The following is a 14,497-nucleotide window of genomic DNA, read 5'->3' as shown; positions in this document are numbered from 1 at the left end:
AAATACACTGACAGTTATCTTTGTTTTTCTCAAAAGCATTCTCAGCCCCAGTTTCTCCTGCATGGTTGAGTTCTTCTATCAGAAAGAGCAGCTTTCTGTAAGTTGGCCTATTTTGTCCATGTCTCCAAAATATTTCTATTACATTATTTATGGTGTAAAACTTTTCTTGCAAATAAGCACCAAACTGACAGTTCCTTTAAAAGCTATGAAGAACAGTTTTTCCTTTTCTGAGTATTATATATAAAGTTGGTGTTTATGTCATCTTAGCAACCAGTGGTGCTGCAATTTTCATTAACATCTACTTCTCTCCCATAACAGCAATCCCTGAAACCCCCCACATCTATTTTTTTCTGAGTTACTATATACATGCAGGCAAAGATTGATTTACTGTGGAGGTACACGCCCACCTGTTCTTTTATTATCAGGTATGTTTTTGTACACAACAGTTTATCACCCTGATATAACTGTAGCCTAATGGACTCATCATGAATGCATCTAAAGAGAATATGAAAGTCTTATTAAGTGTAGGGTTTTTGGATCTGATAGTAAAAACAAAAGATCCTGCCTTCAAATAATCCCCCAAACTGCAAAATGGTATTTACCATGAGTTTATCGATAATCTTTGAGAAATAACTTGCATGAAAATGTAGGCATTTCTTTTTACATATACTTTCATATGATTGTAACTCTATATTTAGAGGCAATCTAAAGTTACAACAATTAACTAGTTCCTTACTGGCCTGTAATTTGGAAGAAAGATTTGACTTCATCAGTGCTTTAGCTAAGATGGATATATTTAGATGCTTTTTAGGACTACTTTTATCTTTTACTGCATATCAATTCATGTTATTATTTTTTCTGCAATGAAATCCACGACTTTCAGCTTTACCAGCAGCACTAGGAGCATGACTACCCTGATGAGTTTTAGACACATAGCAAGACTGTCCCAAAAAGTTTCTGTTAGGTATACCGATTATTTGGAAGTAACAACTACCTGCCTGAGGTCATCTGGGTATTGAGCAGAGCTGTTGATGGAGCCTAAGCCTGCTATTTCCAGTTTCTGCATTCTGCATACTTCTCCAGGGAGAAGCAAACTGAAGTCTACCCCTCTGTGTGTACCAGTTCTCAGTTACTGAAGCCTAATGTTTTATTAAAGAGTCCTTCCATCCACTTCAGAGTTACTGGAGTTCTACCGCAGTAAGAAAACTTTGGTGGTTTTGTTCCATTTCTCTGTGCTATCAGCACACACACCTCTCACCTCTGTTAGAGTGAACATTGCCCAAAATCTGAGATGTGCTGCTGCAACTGAGCTGAGCAGGCTATCCTCCTGCTACTGACTCCAAGTACCACTGAAGACAAAAGGACTGATAGCAGAGGCATCCAGGTTGTAAGAAGACCTCCAAAACTTGTTAGCCTGATAAAATGCTCCTGCAAAATCCTTATTATTGCAAAGGGACCAGCTGCAGCTGCCTAGTGGCTCCTTTATCTCTAAACTACTATTCAAGCCTCTCATAACTGGGCTGGCTCAAATGCCACACTGTGCTTGGACACAGAAGTGGCACACTGCTACATTTAGAAATACACACATATGAAAGAACAAAGATAGAGAGGAGTGCCTGAGAATCAAAACATACTTCAGGGAGGCACCAAATTCAAGATTAATAGTTGTTTAAGTTTTTACAGGTATCACCCCCAAAGAAAGAGGAAATTCCTCCAGGAATGAGTAGCCAGACTTTCCCCTCTTGGCCATGTTTGAAGCTATTCTCTTTATGAAGACTATTTTTTAGAGTCATCAAAAAAAAGACATGGATGGAAGGTCATGAAGTTTAACATACCTGAAAAGTCCTTTAACAACTGCATTGGGAGAGGCTGGGGGGAGAGACACCGGTAGCTGGCATTCTCAGCCTTCACCCTACTCATTAATAACATCAAAATGTGTACTGACACAAGACAATATACTCCATGATACAGAATCCTTTAAATCAATCTGGTAACAGAAGCTAGCTTGGACTGCAGCAGGTCATCTACCAAAGAGAGTGTCTTACTCGGAGGATGACAGCAGAGCTTCAATACCTGCACAGGGCTCTTATCAATGTCTGGATTAAATTTATGATGCTTTTCTTGATCTGTACAGCTCTAAATTACATGGGATTTGTCTGTCTAAGAGACCACATGTCTTCCTGTACCATGCTGCCACAGCTGCTGTCAGCAGAAAGACTCACACCAGACACATTTGGTATTAAAGAAGGAAAAAAAAAAGAGTTGTCAGCAGGACTGACTCACTGGGGACAGGCTGCTTTGCAATTTACTCCCACCTTTAGTTCAAAATAGCTAAAATCTATTGACCCTTAAAGTGGGCTAAAAGGTACACTGCTTTCTTGGGAACACAATTAAGAGTGATATTTTTGGACACATCTGAAAACCATGCCTGTTTTCTAACTCCTGATTATTTTCCTTTGTTGGAGTTATGAATCAGAAGGTAATCTGAGGTCTTCATCTTTTAAGACAATGTCCTTTAATCCAACAGAAAAGACATTTTATTAAAACAGGACTTTACATAGCATTATAGGAAAAGAACAGCATAGCAGAGGTACTCTTAGAGCTCTTTATCTGTAGAGGGGATGCCACTTATTTTGCTAAAAAGTGCTGGCCTTTCTCCAGTTTAGTTTGATAAAGGATACAGATACACATGTATGCACATACATCTTAGTTTGATGAGACCTCTGGGCAGGACCAAAACATGTCTGCTGTTAAACCTAATAGGCAGACAGCTATCACCCTTTAAAATCATCTTTTGTGCTCCACTTGCCCACCCCTAATTGCTTCGTTAATGAGTGCTAAGACACAAACTTTAGTGGCAAATGTTAAGCTGTTTCACAGAAGGGGAAGAGACTTTTCTGAAGCTGAGTATCACCTAATGGGTACCTAAATCTGAGTTTAGCTCTATTTTCCAGTTCCACAATGAATTCATATTTTATCTGTGTGGTGACAAGGCTGTATACTCAGTTCCTAGTACAATTGCTTCACTTTTCTACCTTAGTAAAAATTATAAATAGTGATTGTTTGGGGAACAGAAAATCTCCTGAGGAACCACAAGGGAATTTCTCAAAATATAGCTCCCTAGTAATTATAACAAGTCCTCTCTTCTTACACAGAAACCCAAAATAAAGTAAACACATAACAACATTCATGAGTGGCTGAAGAGCTGATTTATACTGTTATCACCTACAGGACTGAGTCCTCATATATTCATATTATGGTCATTATCATTCCACAACTGGATCTTTTCCCCCACTCAGCAGCAAATCAATTATTTTTGCATCTGCTTGTAGCTCGTATTTCCCCAAAGGATTTCATTGATCATACTGTTTTTCCATTTTCCAATGTACTGTGTGACCTTTTCCCTCACGGCCTTGCACAATTCACTTTAGTCAATCGCCTCTTATTGATTGTTAGCGCCTGCTCAATCCCCCTTTATCTTTGCTTTAATGAATATAGGGTTATTTTTTTAGTGATCTTATTTTTAATATGTCCTGTCATCCACTCACTGTTCTTTCCACCCTTGTTGCTTTAGATTTCTCATTTAGATTTATTCTTCTGTTTTGTTCAACTTTCATTCCAGTCCAAGCTAAAATTCCATCTTCTTTCAGCTTATCCTTTCTTTTGTACAATGCTTTTATATATAAAACAAACTTCAGCTTTCAGCATGCCACTCTCCACTTCAGATCTCACCTAAAGCGCCATTCTTTTGGGTATTTATAGGGTTCTAGCAAAAACCCTTTCCTGGTTTATAATTTCTCCTCACACTTCTGTTCTGTGTCTTTCATACAATTTAGCACTGCACACACTTACTTCTTATTAGGAAGAAGCAGAGAGAAGAGGCAGTCCCTGGAAACACTTTTCCACAATTCATCCATAGTCAAACCCTGTCTGCTTACCTTAAGATTCACCTACTTTCTGGAGGGCACAATTACTGACTAATTTGCAGCTGCCATCTTATCTTTCTTGGCTTTGTAAAGACTGACACACTGAATCTTGGAAATTCCAACCGTTTCACTTCTTGGGCTACTTTTCCCTCCAAATCTCTGCAGTGATATCAGATAACTGTTCCCTGCTGCATCACTACAGAAGGAATGTTGACCACACATTTCCTTACACGCACTTGGGAGCCAGCCATAACCTCACATACAGCATACAATTACTGGGAATCCCTCATTTCTAACTGGCTCATTCACTCATCACAGCAATGGAGAATCTCTTTAGTCTTCACAGCAATAACTAGGTATCATCATCACTATAACCAGCAAAGGCCACAGACAATCAGTGCTACCAGGATGACTGCCAAAAGCTGATTAAGAATGGCTGTTCAGGAAACTTCTGCAATGATTTCAAGTGAAATTTTTGCCTTTAATGCAAGACTTTCGTAGCTGAAAAATCCCCAAATCAACCATTCAGCTGACGGTAAACCTGGACTTAAAGCTGCTCTTCAACCAGCCATAAGAAAACAGAAGTAGCTTGGTGGACCACCTCCTCAGTCCTTTCTTTTCTTGGGACTCTGTTTCCTCTAATCATTCCCTATTTTACTGTCTCATTTTTTGGACATAACACTCATGAATGAGAGAAACAGTGGTGCCAGCTTATTCAGCCCCTGGATGATGAGCCCAAAAGCCTTCTCTATACCAAAAAACCTCTTCAATGAACTGACAACACAGTGGCACATTCAACACAGGACCCAAAGAGACATCCATAGAAACCTTGACAATAGGTCTGTAGGGATAAACCTTTACAGCAGCTTTCTGCTTGAGATCACACCATTATTTCCAAGATGCTGAGAGACTCACAAAGACACCCTTTTCAGAATATGGATGGGGGTGGAATAGGAGTGAGAGCCACTAACCTTAGAGTCCAGCAGCACATAACTGCTATGCCAGGAATTCTGGAATAATTTTCCTTTCCATTGGTAAGCATGCTGGCGCTATTAAGCCAATTACTTTGCAACATTGTCACCCAGAAATAAACTTCTCTAACTAAGAATCAAGGACAGGAAACATGCTATGTAGCTCTTTACTAAAAGCAAGTTAAGATTTTGCCAATCTGCTATCCCTACTAAAACTCTTTATAAACTCTCACAACTATAAATAAACCAACATGGCGAATGTCAACAGTGGTTGCAGCTGTGATGCAGTCTTCTCCGAGCCACTGTCTGTCAGTGAATGATGCTGCAAATGTGATATGAGTAGGACTGATGTACATGAAATTTTAAATCAGCTCTTTCTTACAAGCAAAACTCCTCATGCTGGGAACTGGAATGGAAAGCCTTCCACGCCTTCCTTTTTCTCTACACTGAAATCAGAGTAAAAAAGCCAACCCTGTTGTATCTCCTCCCCTTCTCACACTCCTCACAAGAATGTGTGAGTATGGATGTGTGGGTGGATGTTTGAGAACAAGGCACGTTCCTCTACACAACTGTGTGCTATGGTAGCGTTGGTTTACTGCCTTTCATGTCTAACAAGATGTAAGAGAACAAATTTAATTTTCTGAAGAGTACTGGCTTTATCCTGTGAAATGCAAGGGGAATTCAACTCACCCTCTGCAAGAACTGCTTCATAGATGTAAGACACAGAGTCTCCAGGATTTTCATCCAGTGGTTTATCTAGGAAAAAAAAAGAAGTAAGAAAGAAGATAATATCATCACACTGATTTCCACTTTCTTTAGATGAAAATCTATATGTATTTTTATTTCATGATAAAGCTATTTTAAAGCTATTGTTTTTCAGATAGAAGAAGTAAATCATAGAACAAATCCAAGGGCTAGTGCAGAGGAACAAGCCTAGAGACATCTTTAGATGGAACTGTATTTATCCCATTTCAGTAAACGTCGCTTTGACAGATTTTTTTTCAATTTACCACAGATGGTAAGAAATGTGTACTTGAGGAAGAAGTTTACCTGCAAGCCAACACAGCAAACAATGGGAGAGGAGCTGGGCATGAGGAAAGATAACAGAATCATGCACAGTAAAGTGAGAAACTGAAATGGATGCAGACATTGCAGTTTGGAAGAGAAAACTGTTCAGTGCTCTGTTTGATAATACAATAGATCTGGTTACAGACAGTATCATGGAATCAGAGAGTGGTTTGGGTTGGAAAGGACCCTAAAGAACATCAGGCTCCAAGCCCTTAGCCATGGGCAGAGACACCTTCCACTAGACCAGATTGCTCAAACCCCATCCAACTTGGCCTTGAACACTTCCAGAACGGGGCATCCACAACTGCTCTGAGCAATCTATTCCAGGACCTCACCACCCTTGTTGTAAGGAATTTCTTCCTTATATCAAACCTAAACCTACCCTCTTCCAGTTCAAAGCCATTCCCCCTTGCCCTGTCCCCAGAGCTTTCTCTTCTCCTGGGCTGAACAGCCCCAGCTCTCTCAGCCTGTCTGCAGGAGAGGTGCCCCAGTACTCTGAGCATCTTCACAGCCTTCTCTGGACTTGCTCAAACAGGTCCATGTTGTTCATACACTGGGAGCTCCCAGAGTTGGATGCAGCACTGCAGGTGGGGTCTCACCAGAGCAGAGCAGAGCAGAGGGGCAGAATCCCCTCCCTTGCCCTGCTGCCCACACTGCTTTGGATGCAGCCCAGGATGCGGTTGGCTTTCTGGGCTGCAAACGCACATGTTGATCTTCTCATCAACCAACACCTCTAAGTCCTCAGGGCTGCAATCAATCCATTCTCCACCCAGCCTGTATTTGTGCTTAGGATTGCCCCAACATGTGCAGGACCTTGCACTTGGCCTTGCTGGCCTTCATCAGGTTCGTGTGAGCTCACCTCTTAAGCCTGTAAAGGTTCCCTCCAAACAGTATCCCTTCCCTCCAGCATGTGGACTGGACCACACAGCTTGGTGTCACCAGCAAATTTGCTAGGGGTGCACTCAATGCCACCAAAAAAGATGTTAAACAGCATCCAACACAGAATCCCTGAATGGGTCTGTTTGGAAGGGATCATTGTGCCTCATCTAAGACACTGAGATTCAAACATCCCTGCTCAAACAGGGTCATCCTGAAACACATGGCACAGCATTGCATCCAGACAGCTCTTGAATATCTCCAGAGAGGGAGACTTCACAACCTCTCTGGCAATCTGTTCCAGTTTTCAGTCACCCGTGCAGTAAAGAACTTCTTCCTCACATTTAGGTGGAACTTCAGTTTCTGCTCGTTGCTTCTTGTCCTGTGGCTTGGCATTACTGAGCCTGGCTCCATCCCCTTGACACCCTCCCTTCAGACACTGACAGACATTGATGAGGTCCGTTCTCAGCTGTCTCCTCTTGAGTCCAACTCTCTCAGCCTGTGCTCCCATAAGATACTGTATTAATAGTTCCAGGACCAAGTTCTGGACTCACAGCCTTTTGAGAAAGTACACAGAGACCCTACCAAGAGCAAAATCTGATTCTGTTTTTCTAGTATGAACTTAAATAGATGTTATACTTCATTTTTTCAGGGATAAGTGACAATTTCTTTAGTCTGGACTGCAAAACAACCTTTATTTTATCCCATTTTCAAGAAGATGGCACTAATTTAACAGAAATACATCATGGTGAAATTACAAATAGCAATTTTGTTATAAAAACAGTTGTGTACACAAAAATATATAAGGGGTACCTTTACAGTGCTCTTCTCTAGATGCCTTCCAGAGATAACTTTTCAGTAATTGTGACTGGCAACCATAGTGCAAGACTCAGTCAGACTCAATAATACACTACATGAAGGACATATAAGACTACAGATTCACACAGCCATTTTACAACACTACCTGCAAAAATACTTGCTAGAAATCTTAAATTATTTTTCAGCTTTAGAAATAGCCCCTAACTGCAATTAAATACTGACTGATGACTGGGCCATAAAAAATACATAAATTTGGATAATGTCCATTTCAAACCTTGAAAGAGAAAATAAGAGGAAAAAGAATCACCTACGTGACACGTACTTCACAATCTAAGGATACAGGTTACCATGACTAGCTACATAGATTAGAACATGAGCTGCTAAGCAATCTAACAAACCTCACAATTAACCCTAACATGTAAAGTCTTCTCTGGGTTTTGCAGAAATAAAGAGAAGAAATAGCAAAGAAGTCAAACAGTTTAAGCAGCAGGGGATGACAGCCCCAACATCCTACTGTAGTTGCCAGCTCCAGACAGTCACTTCAGTTTCTTTTCTGCTTTGAAACAGCCAGAATCTCATGTCAGATGAAAGAAATCAGTGACACAAAGGAGTTTTTTGGTGACAGTCATTACCAACCCCCATCACTGCACTGGCGTCCCTCTGTGCGGAATGGAGAAGCACAGCATCTCAGGAAGATGTATTACTCTGGTAATTTTTGCAGTCCCTGCAGAGCAGTTCAAAGACTCATTGGCAAAATGGAAATGAGAGCTATACTACAGCACACATCAGCTAACAAAATGTCCCTTCTGCATTTGTGCTTATGATACAGTCATACAGATTATTTTCATTTTAATAAAGAAAAAGTTAATTGGCATTTGAGGTGCTCTGCAATAAGCAGATGACATCACTGCCTTAAAACACCAACAGTAGTATGCACTGTCTGAATGTAAACACACTGGGGAAGGAGTAAACAGAGGCACAACCGTGTGGTCTCACTATTGAAACCTCCCTGGCAGTGAACGAGGCCACAACCACCCACCTACTTTCTTCTATTTACTCAATCTTGCATGTTCAGGGGAGAAACCTTCACAACCAAGACTTTAGGTCACATGCACACGCACACACACACACACACACACACACTAGTATTCACAAACAAACAAGACCAAAAGTTCTAGCCAGTTAGTTTCTTCTTCAACATTGGCTCTTTTCAGCACTTTAGCTGCGTTTTCTTGTAGACTCCAAGTTAGTGTCAAAGTTTAGGTGCAGCACTTGCCCACTGAAGCAAGTGCTGGTAATGTTCCCGCTTAAATTAAAGGTTTTAGCTCACCAGCATAAGTCTTGATCACAGCCTAAGAAAATCCACTGGCATTGGTTACTCATATTTGAATACCAGTGTGAAGAGGATTTTACAGGAGAACAAGAAAAGCAGTGGGTTCAAAACGTGAAGCATTACTTCAGTATTCTATGTTACACCATGTAGGTACAAAAATGCTGTTAGCGAGGATTTTCTTGTTATTTTCTAAGTCCGTGAGAGACTTTTCTCTCTCACAGAAGAGGTAGCAGGGAATGTAAGCAACCAAGCCACCTACAACCTTGAAAAGTCTTGTTTATGGTATAGTAGAAAAATATTTTGACAATGGATGTTTTAGGATTTTGGCCAATCACCCCCAAGGGGTGGCTGGTCCTTTGTCCAATTAGACTATGAAGAAAAAAGTCTATAAAAGAGTTTGCAAAATAATTAGATAAATCAATCTTGCTGCACAATTCCTGCCTGCTGGATCTTCTCTCCTCCTCCTCCCTATGGCTGCGGGACACGGTGATATACCGTAGGAACCAGGCCTGCGGTAATAATACCAAATTCCAATAAAATTGATGCCACTGTACTAGAAATGAAACAGGAAACAGACACCATAAAAGTTATGGTAAAAGTATAATTATTCCTTTCTCTTTTCTGTGGTCTGCACAATGGAAAATAGCCCCCCAATATCTGAAGTGGCTTGAAGATCTGCATGAGTTAAGGCCTATTTTGACTCCCAGCCTGCTTTTCTCACATTTACTTATCAGAGAAAAACACCCTATGCTGGTATCTCATTTGTCCACATCTGTACCCTACTATTAGCTGCAAAAGTAGTTTTCTTAACATTACTCTTGGTCATTAAAATTGTATGTGCAGATACATGGAATACCTTTTAGGTAAACAATCAGAAATTAATGGCATACTGCTGTCTCAGGTAGAAGTTACAAATTTTTTCTGAGAACCTCTCCTGGGCTGTCAAAGACTCTGGATACCATTTTCTAGTTGGGTTATGTTACTTTATGTACCTCTCACATTTTAATACAATAGCAGATAATGAATCGATACATGTAGGTTTGATGAGCTGTTCTCAACTATCAAATTTTGTAGAAGTAAATTCTCATCATGTTTTGGCATTAAAAGAAAAGAAATGGATACCACTGCTTAGGGAAAAGGCTGGAATTGGAAGCGACATGAGCTGCTTTTGTTGAGCTTTAAAAAATGAAACCTAATAAAACAGCAAGCAGACTAATGGATACTTATGACTCCTGAGCTGTACCAAGAAGTCCCACCGAAAGTCTAATAAAAGTGTCAGCACACTTTAGAAACACTGTCACAGAAAATTATTTGTATTAGATAAGACCTGTTCTCTTTTCGCATCATCAATCATGAGGACAACTACAGGAGAAATTGAGGACACTTAAAGATCTAAGTTAACTACCTACAGATGCAAACATCTATCTGTATCTACAAATCCCTGGCATAAACACATGCTTGCTTCAATTTGAAGTGGAAGTCTTTCAGAACTAAACAGAAAAACCCCAGCTACATTTAGTACCCCAGGATACTGAATTAATACATTGAAAATATGTCAATTTAATCTAAAAAAGAAGGTACACAGTTCAGAAGACCAAGGACAAGTAGTAGAAAGACACAGGAGAAGGAAAAGACAGATGAAATCAAAATATATCTCCTGATTCTACTTTCAAAAATATTGGGAAAAGGTGATAAAGAAAAGTCAGAATTCTAGAGTCTCACTGGGCCATCTTAGATGCTAACAGAGAATAATAAAATTTCTGAGTGTTCTCCTCTTTCCCTGTGGATTATCTTTCTTATAGCAATAGGCATAGAATCCACAAAATTCAAAACCAGCTCTGAATCTGAATGTGGCATTTTCAAACAGTGAAATATTTTACAAACAAGTCCTGCAAAAGGAATCTTCACAACAGTAAAAATACTTGTGCTCCTGTTCATGCAGAAGATGAATACAATAAAGTCTGTCAGCATCCTGGAAATATATATGTTAGAAAGGCTAGTCTCAGTGTCTTAGTTCTCCCTTTACTCCTCCAAGAACATGTTCAAACAGGCATGACAAACTGTTCCGATTTCATGTTTGAAGCACGTTACAGACAAACAAGCTCTCTGCTGAGTACAAACCCCCCTGCATCTTCTGTTTTATTTAGTTTTACTCAGCATTTTAATTAGTTTTGGTTTTTGCCTATAATTTTTGGCATATATACTCCTTTAGAGCCAGAAGGAAGTTTTAACAGATAAAGCCCTGTCTGCTCCAACACGCTGAAACTGGCACCATCTGGTAGGGGAAATAATTGTGGGGGCATATAAAATGAGACTTATTTTACATTTTTTCCATCTCAGGTTGTAGGGATAGTGCAAAGAGAATAGCACCTAGGAGAGAGGAGACAGCTAAGAACTTACCTTGCCTATGAGCTTTCCTGAGTATGGGGAAATCTGTAGTGGTGACTACTAGCACCTATGCTATGCCATTGTTAACATTCTCCAGGACTGTGAGATAACCTGATTGAGCATCCATCTTCAGCTGCTCTAACTACCTGCAGGCCACTCCTGAGCCCTGGCATCCTTTAGTCCTAGGATCTCGATGGCCTGCTGTCCTAAGGGATTAACAGAATTTAGTCGCAGTGGAAGACATGTGGTGGGGCCATTATAATTAAAGCCCATTATTATGTTTTTAGACTGGTAGAGTGACAGCTCTTCTCAATACTGAGGAGACAAAAAGGTACAAATGCTTGGAAGAACAAGTTAATAGCAATGAACAGTTCAGGGGGAAAAAAAGGAACTGAAAGCCATGAATACACACAGAACTGTTTTCATCACTATCTCTAAAAGGGTCAAAAATATAAGGGACTAGGGATGAGCACTGAAAATAAAAGTGATTGAAGACAATGATCCATATGAAGAGAAGTGGGATGTCTTCTGTGTCTGGTCCTGAAGGAAGGCAAAAGAACATGCTCCAAAGGAAAAATAATCCTTGTATATACTCAACAACCCCTTAGCAAATAATTTTAAATACAAGGGGAAAATCTTTTTTCCCAGATGTGCAATCTGTCAAAATCTCTGTCACAGATACCACAAAAGCTAAGAGCTTAACAGGATTCTACAAAAGAGTATCATAAATACAGACACCATTATCTTTAAGCAAAGGTAAATAATGACAAACCACGCACATCTTCATTCCTCAGAGCTTAAATTAACACTCAGATGAAAGCACATCTCTTAGTTGGAACCCTTTCACTGTGTAACAGAGAGCAGAGCAGAGGTCTCCTATCAAGCATTGATCTAAGCCGGCCTGGCTGATGGCCAGGGCACACCAGTACAGAAAAAACAGGGCCAGAGCAGTTCTAACGTACGAGTGTGGAGGAGGGCTTACGCCCTGAAGCACCAGGCATCATCATCACTTAAAGTCCTGGATCTAGCTCAGTCCACTGAATTTATCTGATCCCAGCCATGGTCTATGCATCCTCAGTAAAAATGTACTCACTGAGACTGAGGCCTTCAATTATTCATTAATTCAGCTTTCCACTAATCTCTGAAATTGCTGATACTGATCACTGTCAAAGAAAAGATCATTTGAACACCTGTTAAACATCTGGCATTACACTGTAACTTAAGTCCCAAGGGCACAGGTTGTAAGTATTTTTGGGAATGCATATACCTAAGCAAAGAACCATCCTGTGTCTTCTAGGAAACTGTTTATCGCTGCGGAAAAGTTTGCAATTTCCTGTGCCTGTGTCAACTGATGGTCTCTAACCACAGTTACTTCCTATATACACACACACAGAGTATAAACCCACTGTTTTCATCCCATTAAAAAACTGCCAAGAAGCTTCAGTCTGAAGCTACATATTGGACGCAATCAGGAACTGCAAACATTACCTTCTGAAACCAAAACAGACAACCATAATGAGCCCAAATTCTGAGAGATACACTGAGGAAAAGATTATTCAATACGGAAAAGAAGATGGTTGGGGAGGGGGAGTCTAAAATGTTCTTTTGAAAACACTGATCTGATATAGGCAGACTATGGGTAGACATATTCTGAGCAGGTTTTAAAGCCCTATAGTATACTTAAGCTTACCTGCTTAGCACAAGGCATCAGGGACATCCAGCTAGGTCACTCTGATTCAGATGGGGTCTCTCTATACCAGTGTTCAAAAGATTATTCTTGGTTTTTGTGCATCAAACACTAGGTTAAGCTCTGAGTAAAAATCCTGAACTGCCAGATGTCCTTCTCAAGCACAAGCTCCCATGCCAATAAAATGGCACCTTGCATGCGACAAAGAGAGAAGCACAATATTCTGCTTGGTAGACAAAATCTTGGCTAAATAGCAAGAGCTGAGAGGAGGTAAGAGACCTAAGGACTACAAACAAGCAGTAGTATATTACCTGGTTGAATAATTCCTTTAACAACCAAAATATATTCCTCAGGTTTCTGATCAGTAGAAATCTCTTTGCTCTCTCCATCTAAGGTCAGTATCTCAGAAAGAATTTCTGAATTCTCCACCCCACAAAGCAGAATTACCACATTATCCGGAGGTTTTAGAACTTGTTCCAGAAAATAACTTCTCTTTTGATTCAGGCAGTTAAGAAGTCCACATGAGAGTATCAGGAGTTTACATTTATAAGACAGTAAACCGAGTAGCTCCTGGTGCTTGCAAGATGAATTCTCTAGATCGTAGAGTAAGATTCCTTCTTCATTAACTATGAGTCCAAAAAGAGATTTTAAATACAGAGCCCACTCTTCTGCTTCTTGTTCATATATCACGAGGATATCCTTCATGTTTTCTAGAGAGAAGAAAACATTTTAAAAAAAATATTTTCAAATTCATTTTGAATAAGCTATAAATATCAGACGTCAGATTGTTTGTTTTCCCCCTAATAAAAACTTGAAGTGCTGAAGAAACTACCTTCAGCAGAAATCACAGCTCATCACCTTGAAATGACAACCATCCCCTTATTTCTAAGACCAAGGCACAAAGATCATCCACAGAAATACTGGAAAAATAGCTCAGGATATTATGTTTAGAATAACTAGTATTTCAGAATAAATACTGAAATTGCAATGTAGGAAGCAGAGCACATTCACACATTCTGCTCACTCCTAGAGTCTTGACAAATAGGCAGTAGTATTAAAAATGGAACACTTAGCTTTTAATGACAGAAGGAAAGAATATATATTTGAACACACAAACATGATCCGACTTCATTAGAAAATGAATTGGTATGTTTAGGGTATTTTGTCAGCATGGTGTTAGGATAGTTATTCCTGATCTTTCTTTACTGTCATTATTTTAAGAAAATTACTTGAGACCTGACAAAAATAAACCTAGAACTGTATTTTTTCAGTTCTCTTTCCCTTTAAGATGTAGAACATGATGCTAGCAAGACAACTAATACTCTTCCACAGCGTTACTAGGGTGACAGTTCAAGACAGAGGCAACAGGCACAAAGTGAAAGACAGGAGGCTGCCACTGAGCATCAGGAAATACCGTGGGAGCACTGGC

At 39.9% G+C, this 14,497-nt stretch overlaps 1 protein-coding gene across 3 annotated transcripts in view; it reads right to left on the bottom strand.

Moving 5' to 3' along the window:
- BANK1 (B cell scaffold protein with ankyrin repeats 1) overlaps nt 1-14,497 on the bottom strand; it is a 137,771-nt gene that overhangs the window by 104,669 nt on the left and 18,605 nt on the right. For all 3 annotated transcript variants that reach the window (XM_032109898.1, XM_032109900.1, XM_032109899.1), the window contains exons 2-3: nt 13,380-13,778; nt 5,588-5,653 (exon numbers count right to left, since the gene is read on the bottom strand). In XM_032109898.1, coding sequence (XP_031965789.1) covers nt 5,588-5,653; nt 13,380-13,778 — 465 coding nt within the window. The remainder of the gene's footprint in view (nt 1-5,587; nt 5,654-13,379; nt 13,779-14,497) is intronic.

Source organism: Corvus moneduloides, chromosome 5, assembly GCF_009650955.1.
Source record: "Corvus moneduloides isolate bCorMon1 chromosome 5, bCorMon1.pri, whole genome shotgun sequence".
Taxonomy (NCBI): Eukaryota; Metazoa; Chordata; class Aves; order Passeriformes; family Corvidae; genus Corvus; species Corvus moneduloides.
The sequence above is the reverse complement of the archived record's forward strand: the minus strand, read 5'-3'. Positions and strand labels throughout refer to the sequence as shown.